General features: G+C 47.6%; 4 protein-coding genes across 4 annotated transcripts; 2 read left to right on the top strand and 2 right to left on the bottom strand.

Annotated features, from left to right (window-relative positions):
* Positions 1-2300: 2300 nt before the first annotated feature.
* F5B22DRAFT_348635 (RWD-domain-containing protein) lies at positions 2301-4644 on the bottom strand. The gene is made up of 2 exons (XM_047970951.1): positions 3706-4644; positions 2301-3647 (listed from the first exon to the last, which is right to left on the bottom strand). Exons 1-2 carry the CDS (start codon positions 4280-4282, stop codon positions 2449-2451), a joined length of 1776 nt encoding a protein of 591 aa, XP_047834932.1. The 5' UTR covers positions 4283-4644; the 3' UTR covers positions 2301-2448.
* On the top strand, positions 4382-6293 carry F5B22DRAFT_590491 (PAP2-domain-containing protein). The gene is made up of 3 exons (XM_047973810.1): positions 4382-4401; positions 4622-5059; positions 5151-6293. Exons 2-3 carry the CDS (start codon positions 5009-5011, stop codon positions 5802-5804), a joined length of 705 nt encoding a protein of 234 aa, XP_047834931.1. The 5' UTR covers positions 4382-4401; positions 4622-5008; the 3' UTR covers positions 5805-6293.
* A 149-nt stretch (positions 6294-6442) lies between these two features.
* Positions 6443-10412, top strand: F5B22DRAFT_590487 (uncharacterized protein). The gene is made up of 7 exons (XM_047973809.1): positions 6443-7367; positions 7420-7562; positions 7614-7714; positions 7767-8636; positions 8689-8989; positions 9039-9168; positions 9218-10412. The coding sequence occupies exons 1-7, from the start codon at positions 6634-6636 to the stop codon at positions 10035-10037; spliced, it is 3099 nt and encodes a 1032-aa protein (XP_047834930.1). The 5' UTR covers positions 6443-6633; the 3' UTR covers positions 10038-10412.
* Positions 10413-10758: 346 nt separating this feature from the next.
* Positions 10759-13791, bottom strand: F5B22DRAFT_633652 (uncharacterized protein; the record flags this gene model as incomplete). The annotated part of the gene is made up of 2 exons (XM_047976866.1): positions 10759-12501; positions 12751-13791. 2 exons carry the CDS (start codon positions 13789-13791, stop codon positions 10759-10761), a joined length of 2784 nt encoding a protein of 927 aa, XP_047834929.1.
* Positions 13792-16519: the final 2728 nt, after the last annotated feature.

The following is a 16519-nucleotide window of genomic DNA, read 5'->3' as shown; positions in this document are numbered from 1 at the left end:
TACTCACCTCGGTGCTGGCTGAAATGGCTATGAAGTTGCTTCGAACGCGTTACATTGCCTTAGATGACACAGTACTCCGACATCTTGGATATGAGCAGCCCTTGGAGCTGAATCCTCCGCCACTCCTTCTCCATGCAATAAACGAGTGAAAAGTCCGGTGAAAGACGGCAATTCGTTATGACTGGAGCAGGCCGCAAGAACCAGCAGCAGGCTGAGCGGATCATCAGAAATGAACTCGAATGTGATGAGAAATTTGGTTTTCACCCTGGCCGCTCTGGCCGCCGACGTACTCGGGATCCAGTCATTAGTGATAGCGGGTTTTTGGTTTTTCGTGTGGGCGGCTTCTAGGTCGTGTATGAGTCCCTCCACAACACCTAATGTTAATATCTAGAACTGGTCATATATACGCAATACCTTGGACATATTCTGGATTCTCCAGGCTGGTATTACCCTAATAGCGGTCATTAATCAGCACCGTTGTATGATGTGGCCCAGTTTATTTCGATGTTGTTGACAATTACTACGCGACTGGCAACCACTAACGTAAGGTACGGTAGAAGCTCATTCATGATACGCACCAGGTCGCAGTAGGTTGCAGTAGGTGCATCGAGCGGCGCAAGACAGCCAGAGAGAAAGACAGATGGAAGACAAGACAGGGAGATTGATGATAACGTGCATGGCCCGCAGTGTTGAACGCACCAATAGGGACCCAGCCATTGACATTGCTCCTGCAAGTGGTCCCGAAAAAAACCTTCATCGCTCTGTACCCTCTCATCTCCCTCCCTTTTTATTTTAGTTCTTGTTGTAACCTGCCACCGCCGGGTGCTCCAACGGATCCGCAGTGCGATAGGGTCTGGACGCTCGGGTTCTCTTCCTCCTGATGTGATATCAGGATGGCCCAACCTTGCTCCGTGTTGAAGTAAGCCGTGAGAGATACCAATCCATGGTGTTGGTAAGGCCGAGCGAGAGGAGGATAAGCCGTAAACAGTCAACAGTCGGCCCCTGCAGATCTCTGAGAGTCGCAGGCGGTGCCCTTGATGTGAGCTTGGAAGAAGTCGCTAATAACAATAGAACGAAGATCTTCTCGTAATCCAGCCGAATCGGATCATGTAGGTATACGAAGGGACATCGTCGAGGCATTGTCTAGCTATGGTTCAAGTATGAGTACATCAGCTGTTTTCAATGTGAAGTCCTATGGCTTCGTGATCAGTTTCGTCTAGACCTTCTTTTGAAAACGGCAACTGTCGGTACAAGAAAACGACATAGGCTGGGACAAGCTTCGGTGAGTGGTGAAATATTTACTACGCTACAGCCGACCTACATGATAAGGGATCGCAGCTGAAATGAAACACAAGTATCCTTCGAGTTGATCTTGGCTTGGTTGTCCTTTCTCCTGAGTAATACCCCTTCCCTGGTGGACGCACCCTGAAGTGTGCATGCGAGTCAAATCTTCCAAGCTTTCCCCCTTTCGTTTTCAGGTAGTAATCGGTGAGTAATACGACATAGACGCAGGTCAAGATTGTCTATTGGAATCTCAAAGAATGATGATTAACTGCCCGATAGTTGGAAGTACGCTGTTTATTCGCAGGCTCGAAATTGAATGTAACGCAATATGAGTGGTAAGACCCAACCTAAGCGCAGGCGCGCATCATTACGCTGACAATATATGAGTATTGGAGGAAAGGGGGAAAGGGGGAAAGGGGCAAATGGGCACATAGTAATTATTGCCCCCAACTCCGAATATTGGTTAGTATTCTTTGGCACAGATTGATTACAGGAAAGGGAGAAATGAAGGATGATCCGCTATATTGGTGACACATGCAGATTTGCCATTTGCGACAGCTGCCGGAAGCCGCCTTTGAATGCGACCTTATCTGCTACGTATATCGTTGACAGGTGTGTTTGGTCTTGCGTGCTGAGTACTTGGGGTAACACGGGTGCTGTTTTGGCGATACATATCGCGGTTAGGCTCTTTGACTCCAGGATACAAAATTAGAGAATAGCACGACACGTGAATGAAAATCGCGAATCTATTAGTTCGGTTATGATCAGCTAAAAACGTTATAAGATTGCTTAAGATCATATGATGCATACATAAACTTACAGTCTTTACGTGTTGTACTGTTTCCTTTGGGCTGGTCTAAACTTTGCTTTTATTGTTCCCTGGAGCAGTGCGCCTCAGGAATCATAACGTTGTACACAGCCATGTATTAATCATTGTCGCTATCGTCCTCGATGAGATGTTCTTCGTCATTAAGCGCCAGTTGTACAAAATTCCTAACCCAACCCTCTTCTACACATTTGAAGTCAGTAATAAAAAATGAAATAGAATTTGTCTAAAAGAGGAGGCGCTGAAGGTTCACCCAATGCTTCTATAGCATGAATTACATTTGAAATTATATTGTGTAACCAGAGAGAGAATGTGAAAAAGAAGAACACATAGGGGGTTCACTGACGATGGGGTAACAACTCTGCGCCGTTGTCATATACACGGGGTGCTACTCGCTGTTCTTGAACTCGCCGAACCCTGGCACCACCCCTTCGATCAGCTCGATGACCTGCATTACCTCTTGGGTTGGCAATGAGAGGATTAGCGACAGCGGCTTCGCCGGCATTTGCTTCCCCCCTTGCTGGTATGACAGGGGCATTGCCGTTGATACGAAGAACAAGCGGACCTTCGCGAGCAACAGCAGGACGAACTGGCTGGGCCGGTTGCTGTGCAGGCTGAGGCACCGGGGCAATTTGAGCTGCTTGGTTTTCTTGTTGCCCATGGCGTGGCAAAACAATCTCTAGATGTTCGCCGTACTGGCCGGCAGGAACATTAGCGTTGCGCATGGCATCGCCGCCTTCATACCCGATGCCAACGTCGTTGCCATCACCACCTTCTAACTCCCAGAGTCTCATATAGCAGCTGCTTTGACTGTCGGAAGGAGGCGTGTTGAAATGCTTGTACGGGTTCGAAGGATCCAGCCAAGCTGAGCATAGATAGCAAAAATGTGTTCGGCACCTAAAGCATTGCATGTGATTGCAGCCGTGGGACTTTTGACAAGGAGCTGCACATGTGGGGCAAGCGGTTGAATGTAATAGAAGATACTCAAGGGTAGCTTTCTCCTCTGCTACAACTGCTTCTTTTCGCTCCTTCGGTATACAGTAGCTGAACTCGCCGTGCCAACCTTGGGCGCAACGGCTGCAAAACGCGAAGCTACAGTCTTCACAAATAGCTAGTAGGCCTGTATTATCCTCCTCATTCTCGTCCTCAGATTCGATCAGTTCGAGGCCCTCGGGTTTCTTGTGTTTTTTTGAACGGGCTGCACCTTGACACCACGAACGCGGACAATAAATAGTGTTTTTGTCCGACTCCAATTTGTTTTTATGCTTGAGCATAACGTAACGTTTGACTGTGTCCTCCGCTAGGGGTATTTGCAACAGCTCGCTCGGGCTGATGGAGGTCTTGACTTTCCGCGGTTTTGAAGATAGTTCCTTTGCGGCATACTTCTCACGGTCCCTTACGCAGTTGGGTGCGAGGCATGTAACTGCAGCAACATTACCTTCCGTGATGGCATTATTGTAAAAGTCTTTCAAGCATTCAGTACAGAAAACATGCCCGCAATCTACCATTTGGTGGCAGACAGTGCCCTTTTTTGGATCTAGACGTTGTTAGTAAAATTCAAAGTTTTCAGTGTAAAGGAGAAAATTCGAGCTTACCTAGACATATGCCGCATTCGAAGCTTTCCTTCTCAAAGGCTTTGCGCTTAGCGTTAATATCATAATCCAATAAAGCGATTTTATGATCCGGGATAACCTTGAGGGTCCCCTTGCCATCGACTAGGCCGAACACATCTTCACTGCTTCGCTGGATATGGTCGATGTAAGTAAATATGACTTGATCACGACCGATTTCTTCCCACAAATCAATGATATCCATTTCGAGCTTTCTTAATGTAGCATTAGATAGCCATGGAGGAGAGGTTGATATTGAAACTTCTGGTGGTTTATATTGAGGATATTCCTCGGGCAAGCTGATCTCGACTTGCAAAGCGGGCAGATTCGATAGAGCATGCGAATCATTTTCAGCTACCGCTGAAGTAGTCAGATCGGCCTGTTGTGGCGATGTAAAAGGAGGTGCCACCTCCGTTGCTGCCGGAAATAAAACGGTGACTGGCTTTGGCAAGCTCACTGGGAGCTCGATAGACAATTTGTGCGGGTCATTCTCATCAAGTTGAAGCTCGGGATATATAGCTGTTATCGTTGAAAGCTCAACGTCGCGGGGATCCTCGTCCATGATGACAACGTATGCAAACGAAGGATATTAGTTTGCATGTCTAGATTATGTCGGAGTTGTTGATAGAATGAAATATCTTTTATACATAGAGAGTTAACAATTCCGATACTGGTTTTTGAACCTTAGCGGTTTGACTTATCAGTCTTGTTGAAAGTTCGTCGTTTGTGCCAATAAAAGGTCCGTAACACAATTCTGAAAGCGAGCTAGAGAATAACCCACGGAACAAGCTGCTCTCATTGTACAGAATAGCTAGGATAAAGAAAGAAGTACAAGAAGAAGGAGAAAAAACATATCGATTCACAGCTCTGAGGTTCAAAATGATTTGTAAGTGAACTACCTACCGAAGCCAGTCATCCGGTCAAAGAGTGGCGTTGGTCTAATGATAAGGCCCACTGCGGCAAGGAGATGGCCGAAGCGTCTTTGCCAGCTGGTCGAGTAGCCTTATCAGCTGCCAAGCAGCTCTCATGACGAAACCCAGCTTGCATGCAAACACAGCTCTCCGACTCTGGTTAAGATTGCATGTTGGATTTTCTTCGAATGCGGGTGTACATGTAGCACAACCACACGAATTCCACGACTCAACAATCGTGGCATTACTCGTGGTTGTCACATTTATCAGATCGCTGCAATTCTTTATCCTCCGTACGGCTTTTCCCCATCCACCGACAGTAATGCATCCATAGACGAAACTCCTAGACCTGCATCTCGACATTCATACGAGTCACGATGTCGGAGGACATACCTTTAACCTCCTTTTCGCTAACCCATGTCCATTACGTATGTATCCATTGCCCAAAGAATCCTCCTACACCCCTTCTGGATACTGGAAACGGATCTCTTGTCTGACGTCGTCGTTCTCCAATTGCAGGACCCTACCGATCGAATTTCGTATCTATGCGCATGGCTTGCTCTCGTCCCGCAAGGTCTTTGCGTCATGTACGTGACGCTGATCTGGTCGACACGCGAGGTAGAGATAGCTCTTCTAGGTGCGGGCCAGTTTGCGTGTGAGGTTCTCAATTTTGCTCTCAAACGACTCATCAAAGAGGAGCGCCCGCCACGTATGAATGGGAAAGGGTACGGTATGCCCAGCAGCCATGCGCAATTTGTCACATTCTTTGCCGTCTCCTTGGCTCTCTTCCTCTTATTTCGCCATCAGCCACCGGGGCCGGAACATAGAAGAAAAAACCACACTCCATTGACGTTATTGGAACGCGTGTTTTGGAGTATCGTGGGCTTGCTCGGGGCGCTTACAGTGGCCTGGAGCCGGGTATATCTGAATTACCATACTGAGAAACAGGTGCTAGTAGGTTGCACTGCTGGATCGGTGATTGCCATCGCGTGGTTTATCACAACGAGCATTTTACGGCAGACTGGGTGGGTAAGCTGGGGCATGGAGACACCTATAGCCAAATGGTTAAGGGTTAGAGATCTGGTTGTTGAAGAAGACCTTTGTCAAGCTGGCTGGGAGAAATGGGATGACAAGGTTACTGCGTCAAAAGCACGAAGTAAAAAGAGAAGATGACCCACAGCCAGTGACTCGAGGTACAGGCCAAACCAAAAAAAAAAAAGAGAGGAAAAAAGAAAAGATTTCACCGTCTCAAGATAGACCCAATCTGTGTACTTCACCAATTACACATAAGAGCATATTTAGACTCTGCGCATTCGTATGTCTACAGTTTGCTACATGTGACCACCGTGCAGGGCCTCTCAAGCCTGCGTTTGTCTGTCTGCCTGCCTTTATATTCTCGTTTGTGGAGGTCTAGTGTTAGGCCAACATTGCTGGAAGAAGTACTATCAAACTAACATGACCGTCATCTCTCAAACAGGGCGTCATAGTTGTGTTATGTCCGTCCTTATACCTTATAATTCAATAAAAGAAGTATGCAGAAAGCAACATCGAAAATATCAACTTCAAGATAAGATCAATTTGAAGTAGGTTATTGTTAATGGGATTAAAAGTAGGTAGGATATAATATAACAATTTGTTTCAATCTTTGATTGTGATTTATATGAGTATTTAAGAAGAAGGTAACTATCTACTGTTACAAGAAAAATGTAAAGGAACCTTAGGGGCCGAGGGCCAAGCCACAATAGGTCTTGCCTGTACCGTGCATACTACTAAGGTAACTTGAGGTGTCTTACTAGACGTCCCCACTACATCCCACCTTCACAACGGTCGGGTGCTGATGGGTAATCCTACATTCACGTAGTCATTTGGTCCTTAATTATTGCTGGAATACTCTAGCTGTCGTTTCTCTTCATGATCATACGTCTGTGGTAATGTTCTGCTGCTCCACTATGATTGTGCTTTTGGACCGATACCCACTTCTAGCCCTAGATTGTGAGGCAACATGAACTCCCTTTGGTCCTCCAAGTCGGCTGGTGACGGCCTCGAGGCTGCGAAGAATCCCGTCGACGTCGCTGATACGGGAGTTGCTGATATTGGGCCTGGGCTGACAACGGCAACGACACCTTCTAACTCTCTTCCCCCGCGACCCTCGCTCCAGCGAAACCAGGTCCCGCCGAGTCCACCCAGTCAACCGCCCCCTGCTACCCCGAATACCCATCCTGCCGACTCGCTCTCACTAGCACAGCTCAGACGTATTGTGTCTGAATTTCCCAGAGCAGAAGCTGCTGCATATGATTTCGAGTATGCCGATACAGCGTCCCATGCCGAGGAAATAGACGAGTGGTTTTCCTACCAGTTCTGGCAATTTGTACGCCTCGTCAATGCTCAAAGAGCTTACGAGTCACAATGGGAGCATGATCTCGCCGCGAAAGAAGATGAGGTTACATGGGATGAGGCAATTGAGGATATAAAGACTGCCTTTATTCGTCAAGCTTTGAAAGAGATACAATCGGAAGATTCTGCTGTGTGTACGGCCGCAACAGGCAAACTGGTTTACCTCGCTTTAGGAAGATGGGTAGACACCGCCGGACTCACCATTGGTGATACATCCAAGCTTCGAACGCTTGCAACTCCGAGACAGCTTGCTGCTATGAAGTCGAGTGTTGTGCTGATCGCAGGACTGGGTGGTATCCCTGTAATCTGGAAGGTCTTGCGCAATACCATCGATTCTGCCCTGTATGACATCAGCTTTCTCCGTGTGCTCCTAGTCTTACTAACACAAACCTAGGTCAGATGAGGCACAAAAACCGCAAGCTCATAATAAGCAAGAGGTTCAAGATGGGCTTGTGAATCTGATGACGGTTATGTACATGTTGATACAAGTAGCCTTGGGTGATCCTGATGGATTGGAATCAGTCCGAGATCAACTTAGTAAGTACTATATACCCAATAAATATAAAAATAATCAGCTTACCATCGTAGTCTGTTTGCAACCATGCCTTCCAGTATATATGCTCACGGTCACAACCAAATTTCGATTCTTTGAACCCAAGGACGATTCAATCATAGTTCCCCACGTCCAAGTTAGTACTTGTTCTCGACTAGATTAACAGTGACTGACTGACTTCTGTTTAGGCATTGTTGATTCTTTGGAAGTCAATCCTGCTTGTTTTCGGAGGCACCGGGGATATCGAAAAGACAAAGCAGGCATTGAGAGAGAGCAGTACCGACGACAAAGATAAGAATATTATTACTGCCTCACCCTTAGATTATCATGTTTTTCGGCAAGAAATTACCTCAAAATATCCAGCATATATGCCTCCCCAGTCGAAGATACCATTAGATGCGGATAATATCTCACTACTACCGCCCTTACCTAACCACCCCACGAGAAACAACGGCTCGAATGGGATCATACCAACTCCTCCAGGTACTCAAAGTGGCGGTGCTTCAATCTTACACCAGCCTGTGCACATAGCGACCCCTGCACCTTCTCCGCCGCCTTCGCCAGCTCTTGGGGGCAAGGGAGGCAAGAAACAGAATTACCAAACAAACCAGAACTTTCCCTTCTTATATCCCCCACTAGACGAAACTAGTAACAGTGCTGGGGGCAAGGGTGCTGCAGGATTCCAACAAGCACTTGTCGGTCGTAAATGGGAAGGTAGCGATGTCCCTGCTTCTATTCTTGAGGCAGGCGAACTATTTTCTAAGAGAGTACGCATGACTCGTGCTACAAGGCAGCTATGGGAACAGCGACAGCTTTTTCAAAAAATTGAGAGAGGTTGGAATCCTCCAGAAAACGAGAACGACGAAATGACCGACGGGATTACTGATCTGGATCTCGACTCTCTGGGTCCCGATGATGATCACATCGACTCAGATAAGCTACTCGAGTTTATCGACAATAGACATAGAAAAGCACCGGCACCTAAAGTTGATTACGGGCCCAATCCAAATGTGCCAGTAGATATCAAGCGACGTCTCGAAGCCGTCGAAGAGTTCTATGTGAGTCGCCAATCAATTTCGTAGAAAGAGACATGCTGCTCACTATATATAGAAAGCTTCCTTGCCTCAATTGCAATCGTTGGTAATCGTACTCATGAAAGTTTTGCTAGCCTCGGTCACGGCTAATATCTCGGCTGGGTCTTTCACCCAACCTGGGCCAGTAACAACTACTCGAGAGAGTGGCAGGCCCGTTTGGAATCGATCAGTGGATAGTCCTTCGGGAACGAATGGTTCCATCAACCAAGATCTGGCAGCACACGTGAATGATGCGTATGTGGGGAGAAACATGGAGATTGAAGCCAAAGCATCAACTGCGATCATTCTTCTGCTCCTCAAGTGGCTCAAAATATCACGTGAGTACTGCCTGTGAAGCCATTACAGCGGACTTTCTGACCCTTCCAGATATTCTCAAATTCGAATATCTAACTCAACTCCTGTTGGATTCTAATTATCTTCCGCTGGTGCTTAAGTTATTTGCCCATCAAGATATTCAGCAAGTGGTTGATAGTAAGGCAGATCATCTCGAACATAGGTATGAGCCACATTCCAATTACTAGGAATCTGACTTAACGTACTTGCAGCTTTTTTAATTTCTGTAACCAGCGCGCAAACCCCGGACAGAAACTTATTGCCGATCCTAATGAGGTCGACGTTGGTGATGATGAAAGTGAAGATGAGGCAGCGCCTCCTCCTATTCGGCGTCGGCGATCACCACCAAATGTTGAAGACAGCCAGAGTGAGAATGAGGATGCTTCGAAGCAGACCTCAGAGCCGAGCTCCAGCCGTCCCGAAGTTGACGAGCTAGGTTACCCAGTCAACCCCTTGCCACAGGAACCTATCACAGATTTCTCATGGAGAAACTTCTTCGCCCTCATAAACTATTTGCGAATCATGCAGAAGATCTGCAAAAACAAAGCACACCGAAATTTGCTGCTTGTCCAGTACAAGTCCTCCAATATAATACGCAAGTCTCTCAAAATACCTCAGAATGAGCTGCGCCTATATACCCTCAAACTCTTCAAGAACCAAGTCCCCTACTGCGGCCGTAAGTGGCGGCAGAGTAACATGCGTGTAATCACTGCTGTCTACTTGCATTGTCGACCGGAGCTCCGCGATGAGTGGCTCGCAGGCAGCGACGTTGATGCTGAAGTTGAAGAAGCCTTACCTCTAGAACAAGCCCTCCGAAGTCTAACGCATTGGTTCAATGTCCGTCAGTATCCTGATAAAATGGCCCCAGAGATTAAAGTGGCACTTCGGAATCAACAGGATTTCTTCAGGCGCGAGCTTGAAAAGCTTGAAATATGGAATGAATTGGGTGCAAGTGGTGCAGTAGCAGCGCAGAACGAGGGCACTGGCGGAGAATGGGACCAACAGCCCGCTGCTGGGGCTCCTTGGGGATAAACTTAACGATAGTCGGGGATGTCATGATAGAAAATCGAGACGAATAAGCGTAAATGGGGGATACCATCATTTCAGACGCTCGATAATTTAATCTATTAAACACTGCTTACTTATATACTGATCAATGCGCGGTCGAGTTAGGTGCAAAAGTGCTGTAGGACTCGGTAACGAAACTAAGGTTATTTATAGATGGTAGTGTATATCAAGTTACTTCACAAGGTTGCGACGCGACTAAATTTTCCAATTACCACATTGACAGCATCACTCATACCGCCCGTGGGGGAGGGACGGGCATGAATGATGCTGACATATGACTTCCAACGCGATACAAACGCACAGTCTCACTGTTATCAATCGGATTGAATCTTGCTAGTAAGCACGAACAGAACTTGGGTATTTTGATATCGATAGGAAAACTACAATGCTTGAACTACCGCATTCAAAGGAAACAAAGAAATACTACAGATAGGCTTTCTGTGTAATGAAAGTCAACCCAACCAGACCATTGAACACCAGGCGTATATGCATATGCACGTGCGTTCGTGGTATTAACACACCCCTCCCCTAGCCTTCCTAATCCCGTCTTGTTTAAACAGGTCCGGCCTCATTCCCCAGTAATAGCAACAGACTCCATTCATACCCTATCCTTCCGAGCGCCTGAAAGTGAGCCCGCACCTATTCATTCGCGGGTAAACCGCGTCTATCGGCCGTAGAGATGCTCCTAGTTTTTTCTGAACAACCGTTTAGTACTACCCACTTTTCCCAACTCGCCAAACCTGTCGTCAGGTATCTTTTTCTGCTGACCTCGCATTTGTGATGGCTGTAAGGACCTCAGATGCTCAGAAGAAGCCGAGGCAGCAAGTCGCTCGCCACTAGCTAAGCGGACCTTATGTTTTACACTCTCAATCCAAGCACGACTCTCGTCACTAATTTCCCTACGCTTGGCTGCTTTGGGGCCGGCTAACCCTAGAGAGCTGTCCTCTTCGTCCCAGTCGATGTTTGAAGAGGCCCGTGACCGCACAGATGCCTCAGATGCAGGCGTGTTTGCATTTTCCCGCAAAGCAGTAGCTTCCGCTAATGGGGTTCTGGGAGCCTTCGGCGCACCTTCCTCGCTAGGATTCTTTCTAGTCTTCCGAACGGTGAGAGGTGTCATTGGAGAGTCGAGTGCTGAACTAGGACGGCTACTAGGGCTTGACCCTACGCGCTTGCTTGTTACGGGAACAGCATCGGTAACCTCAACTTTTCCCTCCCCTTTCGATCGGGAACCGTGGTGGATGGCATAATCCCGTAGATACTCGCCGAGATCAGACCACCCGCCGCCTACACGTACCATGACTCGCTCATTTTGCTCACCGACACAACGAATGAACAGTTTGATAGGCATCTCACCCGATCGAGAGAGATGGTAGAGACGTATCCCTTGACTACTCGTAGATCTTGGACGGGCGTCTCGGACAGGAGCTAGCATGAAAGAGGGTGTTCCACTTCGGGAGTACGATGGAGTGCCCACTCGAGAGTCCGCTCGCGAGGATAGGGCTGATGTTGGGCGACGTGATGAATCAGAGTGGCGGGGTTTCGGCCGCGAAGGCAACTGAAGATCAGGAGGATTCAGATTGATGCCACGCCTCTTTAACTCAATCTTTGCAGGTATTGTCTCAAGTAGTTCCCTGAGTTGTTTCTGCAAATGATCATCGTCACTGGTTGCACTGATCGTGCTCATGCGACTTGGGCTACCGAGTTGGCTCTCCCATTCAAAAGATGCATCTGGATCAAAAACTTCTGGAGGTCCAAGCGGGGTGCGAGGTGGTGAGACATCTACTTCAGGCAATGGGGCTATTTCAGGGATATCTTTGAAAGTAACTGAGGTCGATCTTGGCTTGTACCTTAACGGTGGTGAGCTAGGTGGGCTTATTGCATCACTTGAAAATGGTTCGTCAGGGTCCGGCAGATGAGGCAGCTCCGGCTCGATGGACGTTTCACGGAAAACCCCATGATCATAAGAACCCGGGGAGTAACTCGACGAACCATGAAGCATAGTCGAAGCATCAGACTGGCTGCTGCATTTCCGTACCTGAGTATATGTGGGGGGCAGCTCAGGTTCCTCATCTTCCTCATTTACCGATTCCAGGATCGAGGGTTCGAAATCGTCTTCAAAAGCTGGTTTCAATGACACTTCGGCTTTTGATAAGCGATTAGCAGATTGACGGACTATATTCTGATTTACTTCTGACAAGATGAGAGTTTGAGAAGGGTCTTGGATGGCGTCTTTGACATCTTCCGAGCCATCAAAGGTTGAATTTAGTCGCTGGTGAGTTGGCTTGGTAAGCAATATGCTGGACGGATCATTAGACGATTTTGGATTCTTCGATTTCCTTGACACTACTGCCTCCGAATTGATGGGGTATCCCGGTGTCGGATAATCTGTCTTTACCACAGAGTCCACACTAGACTGATGTGTGGTGTTCTTTAACGATTCATTGACTCGAGATGTTGCTCTGGAGACAGCCTTACTTGACTTATCAGCCAAGTTTCGGATTGCCCAGGTTTCCCGATCTCCTTCTTCCAAAGGCTCGTAGTCTGAAACCCCAGGGCTCGTGGGTATTTGTATTGGGCTAGGATCAGGAATCTGGGCAATTGGCTGGGGTGTCTTCGATGGAATTTGTTCTCTCATACCAGCAGTAGTGGGCAGGGTCGAAGGGTCACTTTCACTTACTTTCCCCTCTGCTGTAGTGACCCATACCGCGTAGTCTCGTTCAAGGGATTCCATGCGATCTAGCCATTCTCCTGGTAGTGTATCCACCATTCCTTCAAGGGTATCTAGCATGAAATCTAGGTCGCGGCCCGGTCTCGTTACTTTTTGTTGCAAAACATTCTTCATAACGTCAAAGTCTTTCCGTGTGAGATATGTCGTTGAGATATCGTGCCCTTCAGGCCTCGTATCAGAGTCAGGGGAACTGCTGGGTAGAGATTCAATGGCACTCCATCCGGATAGCAAAGCCACTTCAGCATCTGTGATCATTACAAGGAATGAGGGAACTTTCCGCAAAACAATTAGTCGAAGACTCCAGGTATGAAGTAACCTTGACAACTTGGACAAAGCCGGTAGGGTTTGGACTGTAATTGCAGTGACAACGGCCGTCAAATCTTCCATTTTGGAAAAGGAGAAGGCAGAAACAACAGAACGACCAGCATCAGAAAATGGTGTTCCTGGTCGAGACAGTGGAAGAATGTGATTATGCAAGACTTGATTCTTAATCTCTTCCAAGTCCAAGCCCTCCATATCTTGCTGGATTTGTTCGATTCGTTCCTCGTAGTGAACGACATCATCAACGAGAAGGCTGCCAAAGTAAGTCACGTCTGAGGACGAAGCGGCATCAGCGCTGTCTTCAGATGTCTCCACTCGAGACATCTTCCTTTTTTTCCATAGAGGCATCTCAAAGCCGGCTGATGTGTCGGCCGAGGGCCATGGCCAATCGGATAGCTCATGGAGCCAGCTATTAATTGTCTTAGAGGCAATTGCAGTTTTCAATGCGAATGACTGCTCAGAGATGGATGCTCGATCCAAGCATGCTTTGAGGGGACCTGAAGGAGACTGGAGTGCCTCAAAAGCCGTCGCCGGCGCAAGTTGCGAAAGTAAATCATCGGATAAGCGTTGTTGCCGAGAAGGCGAGGGCGACTTGATGCGCAGAGGGGGTGCTCGTGCCCGGAGAGTGCCTCGTGGGCCGATGGGTGTGGAAAGATGTTGGTCAGACATGGTAGAAAAAAGGGTCGCTTTCGACCGCGTTTCAATTCCTCGTCGCTAGTTGTTTCTCTAGGCAACAGTCGCAGTCTAACGTAAACAAGTCAATCCGGGATCCGAAGGCGTATCACGTAGAGGGATTCATTGTGTCAAGCACTGCTTTCAAATTCTCGTCTGGAGTTGTCATGGCCCCGAACGGAATTTCGATCACTGTCACCGTGCGTCCCTCTAGTCCCTCAAGATCATGAACACATAAATGGACCAGTTTGCACTAGACGAATCGTTGTGCTTCTAGAAGGCTTGAAGTCGATGGGGAGGGGGAAAGTCTCGGGAACAACGGTGGGCTGCAGGTGGAATGGAGCTATATTGAATTGCAGGTGGCGATCAAGTCAAGGAGCTGGCGCAAGCGGGAATAGATGCGATCGTCGCTAGGACGGTTGTAAAGAACGATTTGTCAGTAGAAGGAGCGGAGTTTCGATACCAGTAGGCGGAGTTGATGACTATGCAACGGATTCCTGGTGCTTGAGTAGGCGGGTAGGTGGCTGGGAGCAAGGTTGTAGAGTCTAGGTGTTGGACAATGTAAACAGGAAAACAGATGTATGAAACAGGGAAAATGGTAGTCGGCAATCGAAATCGGACAAAAGACGCGGCCTTCTAAAAGATAACGGCACAAGGAGAAAGGAACGAAGAGACAAGATAGTCGCAGTCAGTGAGATGCCTCGGAGCCGTGGATAGCGGACAGGGATGGGGTAGGAGCTGGCTGTTTGGACGGGCGGCTGGTTGAATGTTGAATGTTGAATGAGTGTTTCAGTCATAAAGCCAATAGCTCTGTGCCATCAACACAATGGCGCGCGTGTACAGCGGCTCTAGCCAAGCGTGCGTGGTCGGACGGACTCTCTCAGCTGGCCGCTGGCCACTGGCAGTCGGGGTTCAGAGAAGGTTGAGAGAGGCAATACGGAACGGACCGTACATTCTCTCTTTCTCTACCTATCCAGCCAGGCTCCCACTGCTAGACATGTCTTGCCCCTCATGGAAGGAAGAAGGGAAAGAGCTGAAGGTGTCGGATACTGGATTTGATGGGGTGAGGAGACGGAGCCCGAAGTCGTCGCAAGATTAAGCAGCTCAATTAGACTAGGGCGACTGGGCGCACTAGTGCTGGCGCTGTCCAAGGTGCCTACCTCTAGGTAGCTAGGTAGCTGCTCGATATGGAATAGGAAGGGACTTGCTACCAGGCAGTGAGAAACAACTGACAACATAGGCGGGTACCTACTGTAGGAGGGAAGTCGTCGCGTAGTTCTCAATGGGAATATTGTATACTGTGTTGTACTTATAATATGCACCTGGCAGGTAGCTATTCAAACCTATTGACTACAAGTACTACGCATGTAGGTATGTAGGTATGTGTGTATGTAAGTATGTACATACCTACACACATTGTACTATTCATTAGCCCCAAGCGCACAGATCTGTAAACACAATAGCAACAACATAAGTATGTTCCCCGTCATACTGTGTAGGTACGCTAACAACTATAAAATAACCTCACTTCATATTGGTGCCACCTACCTACCTATGTACCTCCTACCTAACAGTAGGTACTAAGGTACCTAGCCGGCCGGGGGGGGGTATACGTAAGGGTTACTGCAAGGGTTACTGGGTCAGTATGCCTTTCTGCAAGTGTGACAGGTGCAATACGCTGTTGCCAATTGGTTATTATGGCTACAAGGCTTTTGTATACGAATTCCATACTAATTCAGTGTACCTTTCGAATTTCTGTATTCCTTTCAATTTGGAAACCATGTCAAAGCGTAATACCATGTCCAAATTCAGAAATAATTACTATAGTACAGTATGACCGTAGTCTACTTTGTAGTACGTTATTTAACAAAGGTAAAGAAATCTTCCGTTAAAGTTCTGAACTGCGAAGCGATTACGATAGGTTTCCTAGCCTTTAGGTGGTGGTGGTGGTGGGAGTAGATTGGATTGGATTGGATTGATCCTTGCAGCGATTATCCTTGAAGGTGGTGATGATTGGATTGGCTGTAGGTGGGGCTAGGTCTGTATGGCTAGGTCTGTATGGCTAGGTCTGTACTGCGAAGGGCTGTAGGGGCTGTTGTAAGGGCTGTAGGTAGGGGCAATATGGGCTATTTCAAAGGGCTGGACATGGTTACAGTAACTATATCTGCTAATGGCAAATATTACGAATGGGTAATGTTTTATTTTTATATACAATTATTATACGGTAATGGAATAAATTCGCCGTAATGGTTTCCATTTCGACATGGTTACCACTTGGTAAATGCCCTGCAAGTGTCTTCAGCTGTAAGCCTTTCGAAATGCCGTAACCCTTGCAGTAACCCTTACGAATACCCCCCCCGGGGCGGTAAGGTATCCATTTGAGGTTTACCCATATACCCATCTACATGACTTGATATGTTTTATCTGTCGATAGTTCGATGAAGCCAAGCCAAGATGTTTCAATGAGAGGCATGGATGCGTCTTTTTACCTACCTAGAAGATCCCCTACCCTGGAGATGTTGAGCGCCATAAGTAAAGAATTAGGTACAACACCTACGTAGGCACCTAAGGTACAACTCTAACTTACTTACCTGCGCTGGCGCATAATTCTACCAGGTACACTTACTGTGGACCAACCTAGGTACCTAGGTACATATCATCGGACTACCTAGCCAGGTATTCCACTTCTGTCTAAAGATACAGCAACACCCAAAGACACAGCTGC

The sequence above is a fragment of the Xylaria bambusicola genome (genome assembly GCF_022495145.1).
Source record: "Xylaria bambusicola strain CBS 139988 unplaced genomic scaffold F5B22scaffold_4, whole genome shotgun sequence".
In the NCBI taxonomy this organism is placed as follows: domain Eukaryota; kingdom Fungi; phylum Ascomycota; class Sordariomycetes; order Xylariales; family Xylariaceae; genus Xylaria; species Xylaria bambusicola.
The sequence above is the reverse complement of the archived record's forward strand: the minus strand, read 5'-3'. Positions and strand labels throughout refer to the sequence as shown.

Bases quoted from the DNA above. Each gene is read 5' to 3' on its own strand.
- F5B22DRAFT_348635 (XM_047970951.1), bottom strand. From the start codon at position 4,282: ATGGACGAGGATCCCCGCGACGTTGAGCTTTCAACGATAACAGCTATA. The intron at 3,648-3,705 runs GTAAGCTCGAAT...AACAACGTCTAG, and splicing joins CGAATGCGGCATATGTCTAG to ATCCAAAAAAGGGCACTGTC.
- F5B22DRAFT_590491 (XM_047973810.1), top strand. From the start codon at position 5,009: ATGTCGGAGGACATACCTTTAACCTCCTTTTCGCTAACCCATGTCCAT. The intron at 5,060-5,150 runs GTATGTATCCAT...CTCCAATTGCAG, and splicing joins CGCTAACCCATGTCCATTAC to GACCCTACCGATCGAATTTC.
- F5B22DRAFT_590487 (XM_047973809.1), top strand. From the start codon at position 6,634: ATGAACTCCCTTTGGTCCTCCAAGTCGGCTGGTGACGGCCTCGAGGCT. The intron at 7,368-7,419 runs GTATGACATCAG...ACACAAACCTAG, and splicing joins AATACCATCGATTCTGCCCT to GTCAGATGAGGCACAAAAAC. The intron at 9,169-9,217 runs GTATGAGCCACA...ACGTACTTGCAG, and splicing joins GCAGATCATCTCGAACATAG to CTTTTTTAATTTCTGTAACC.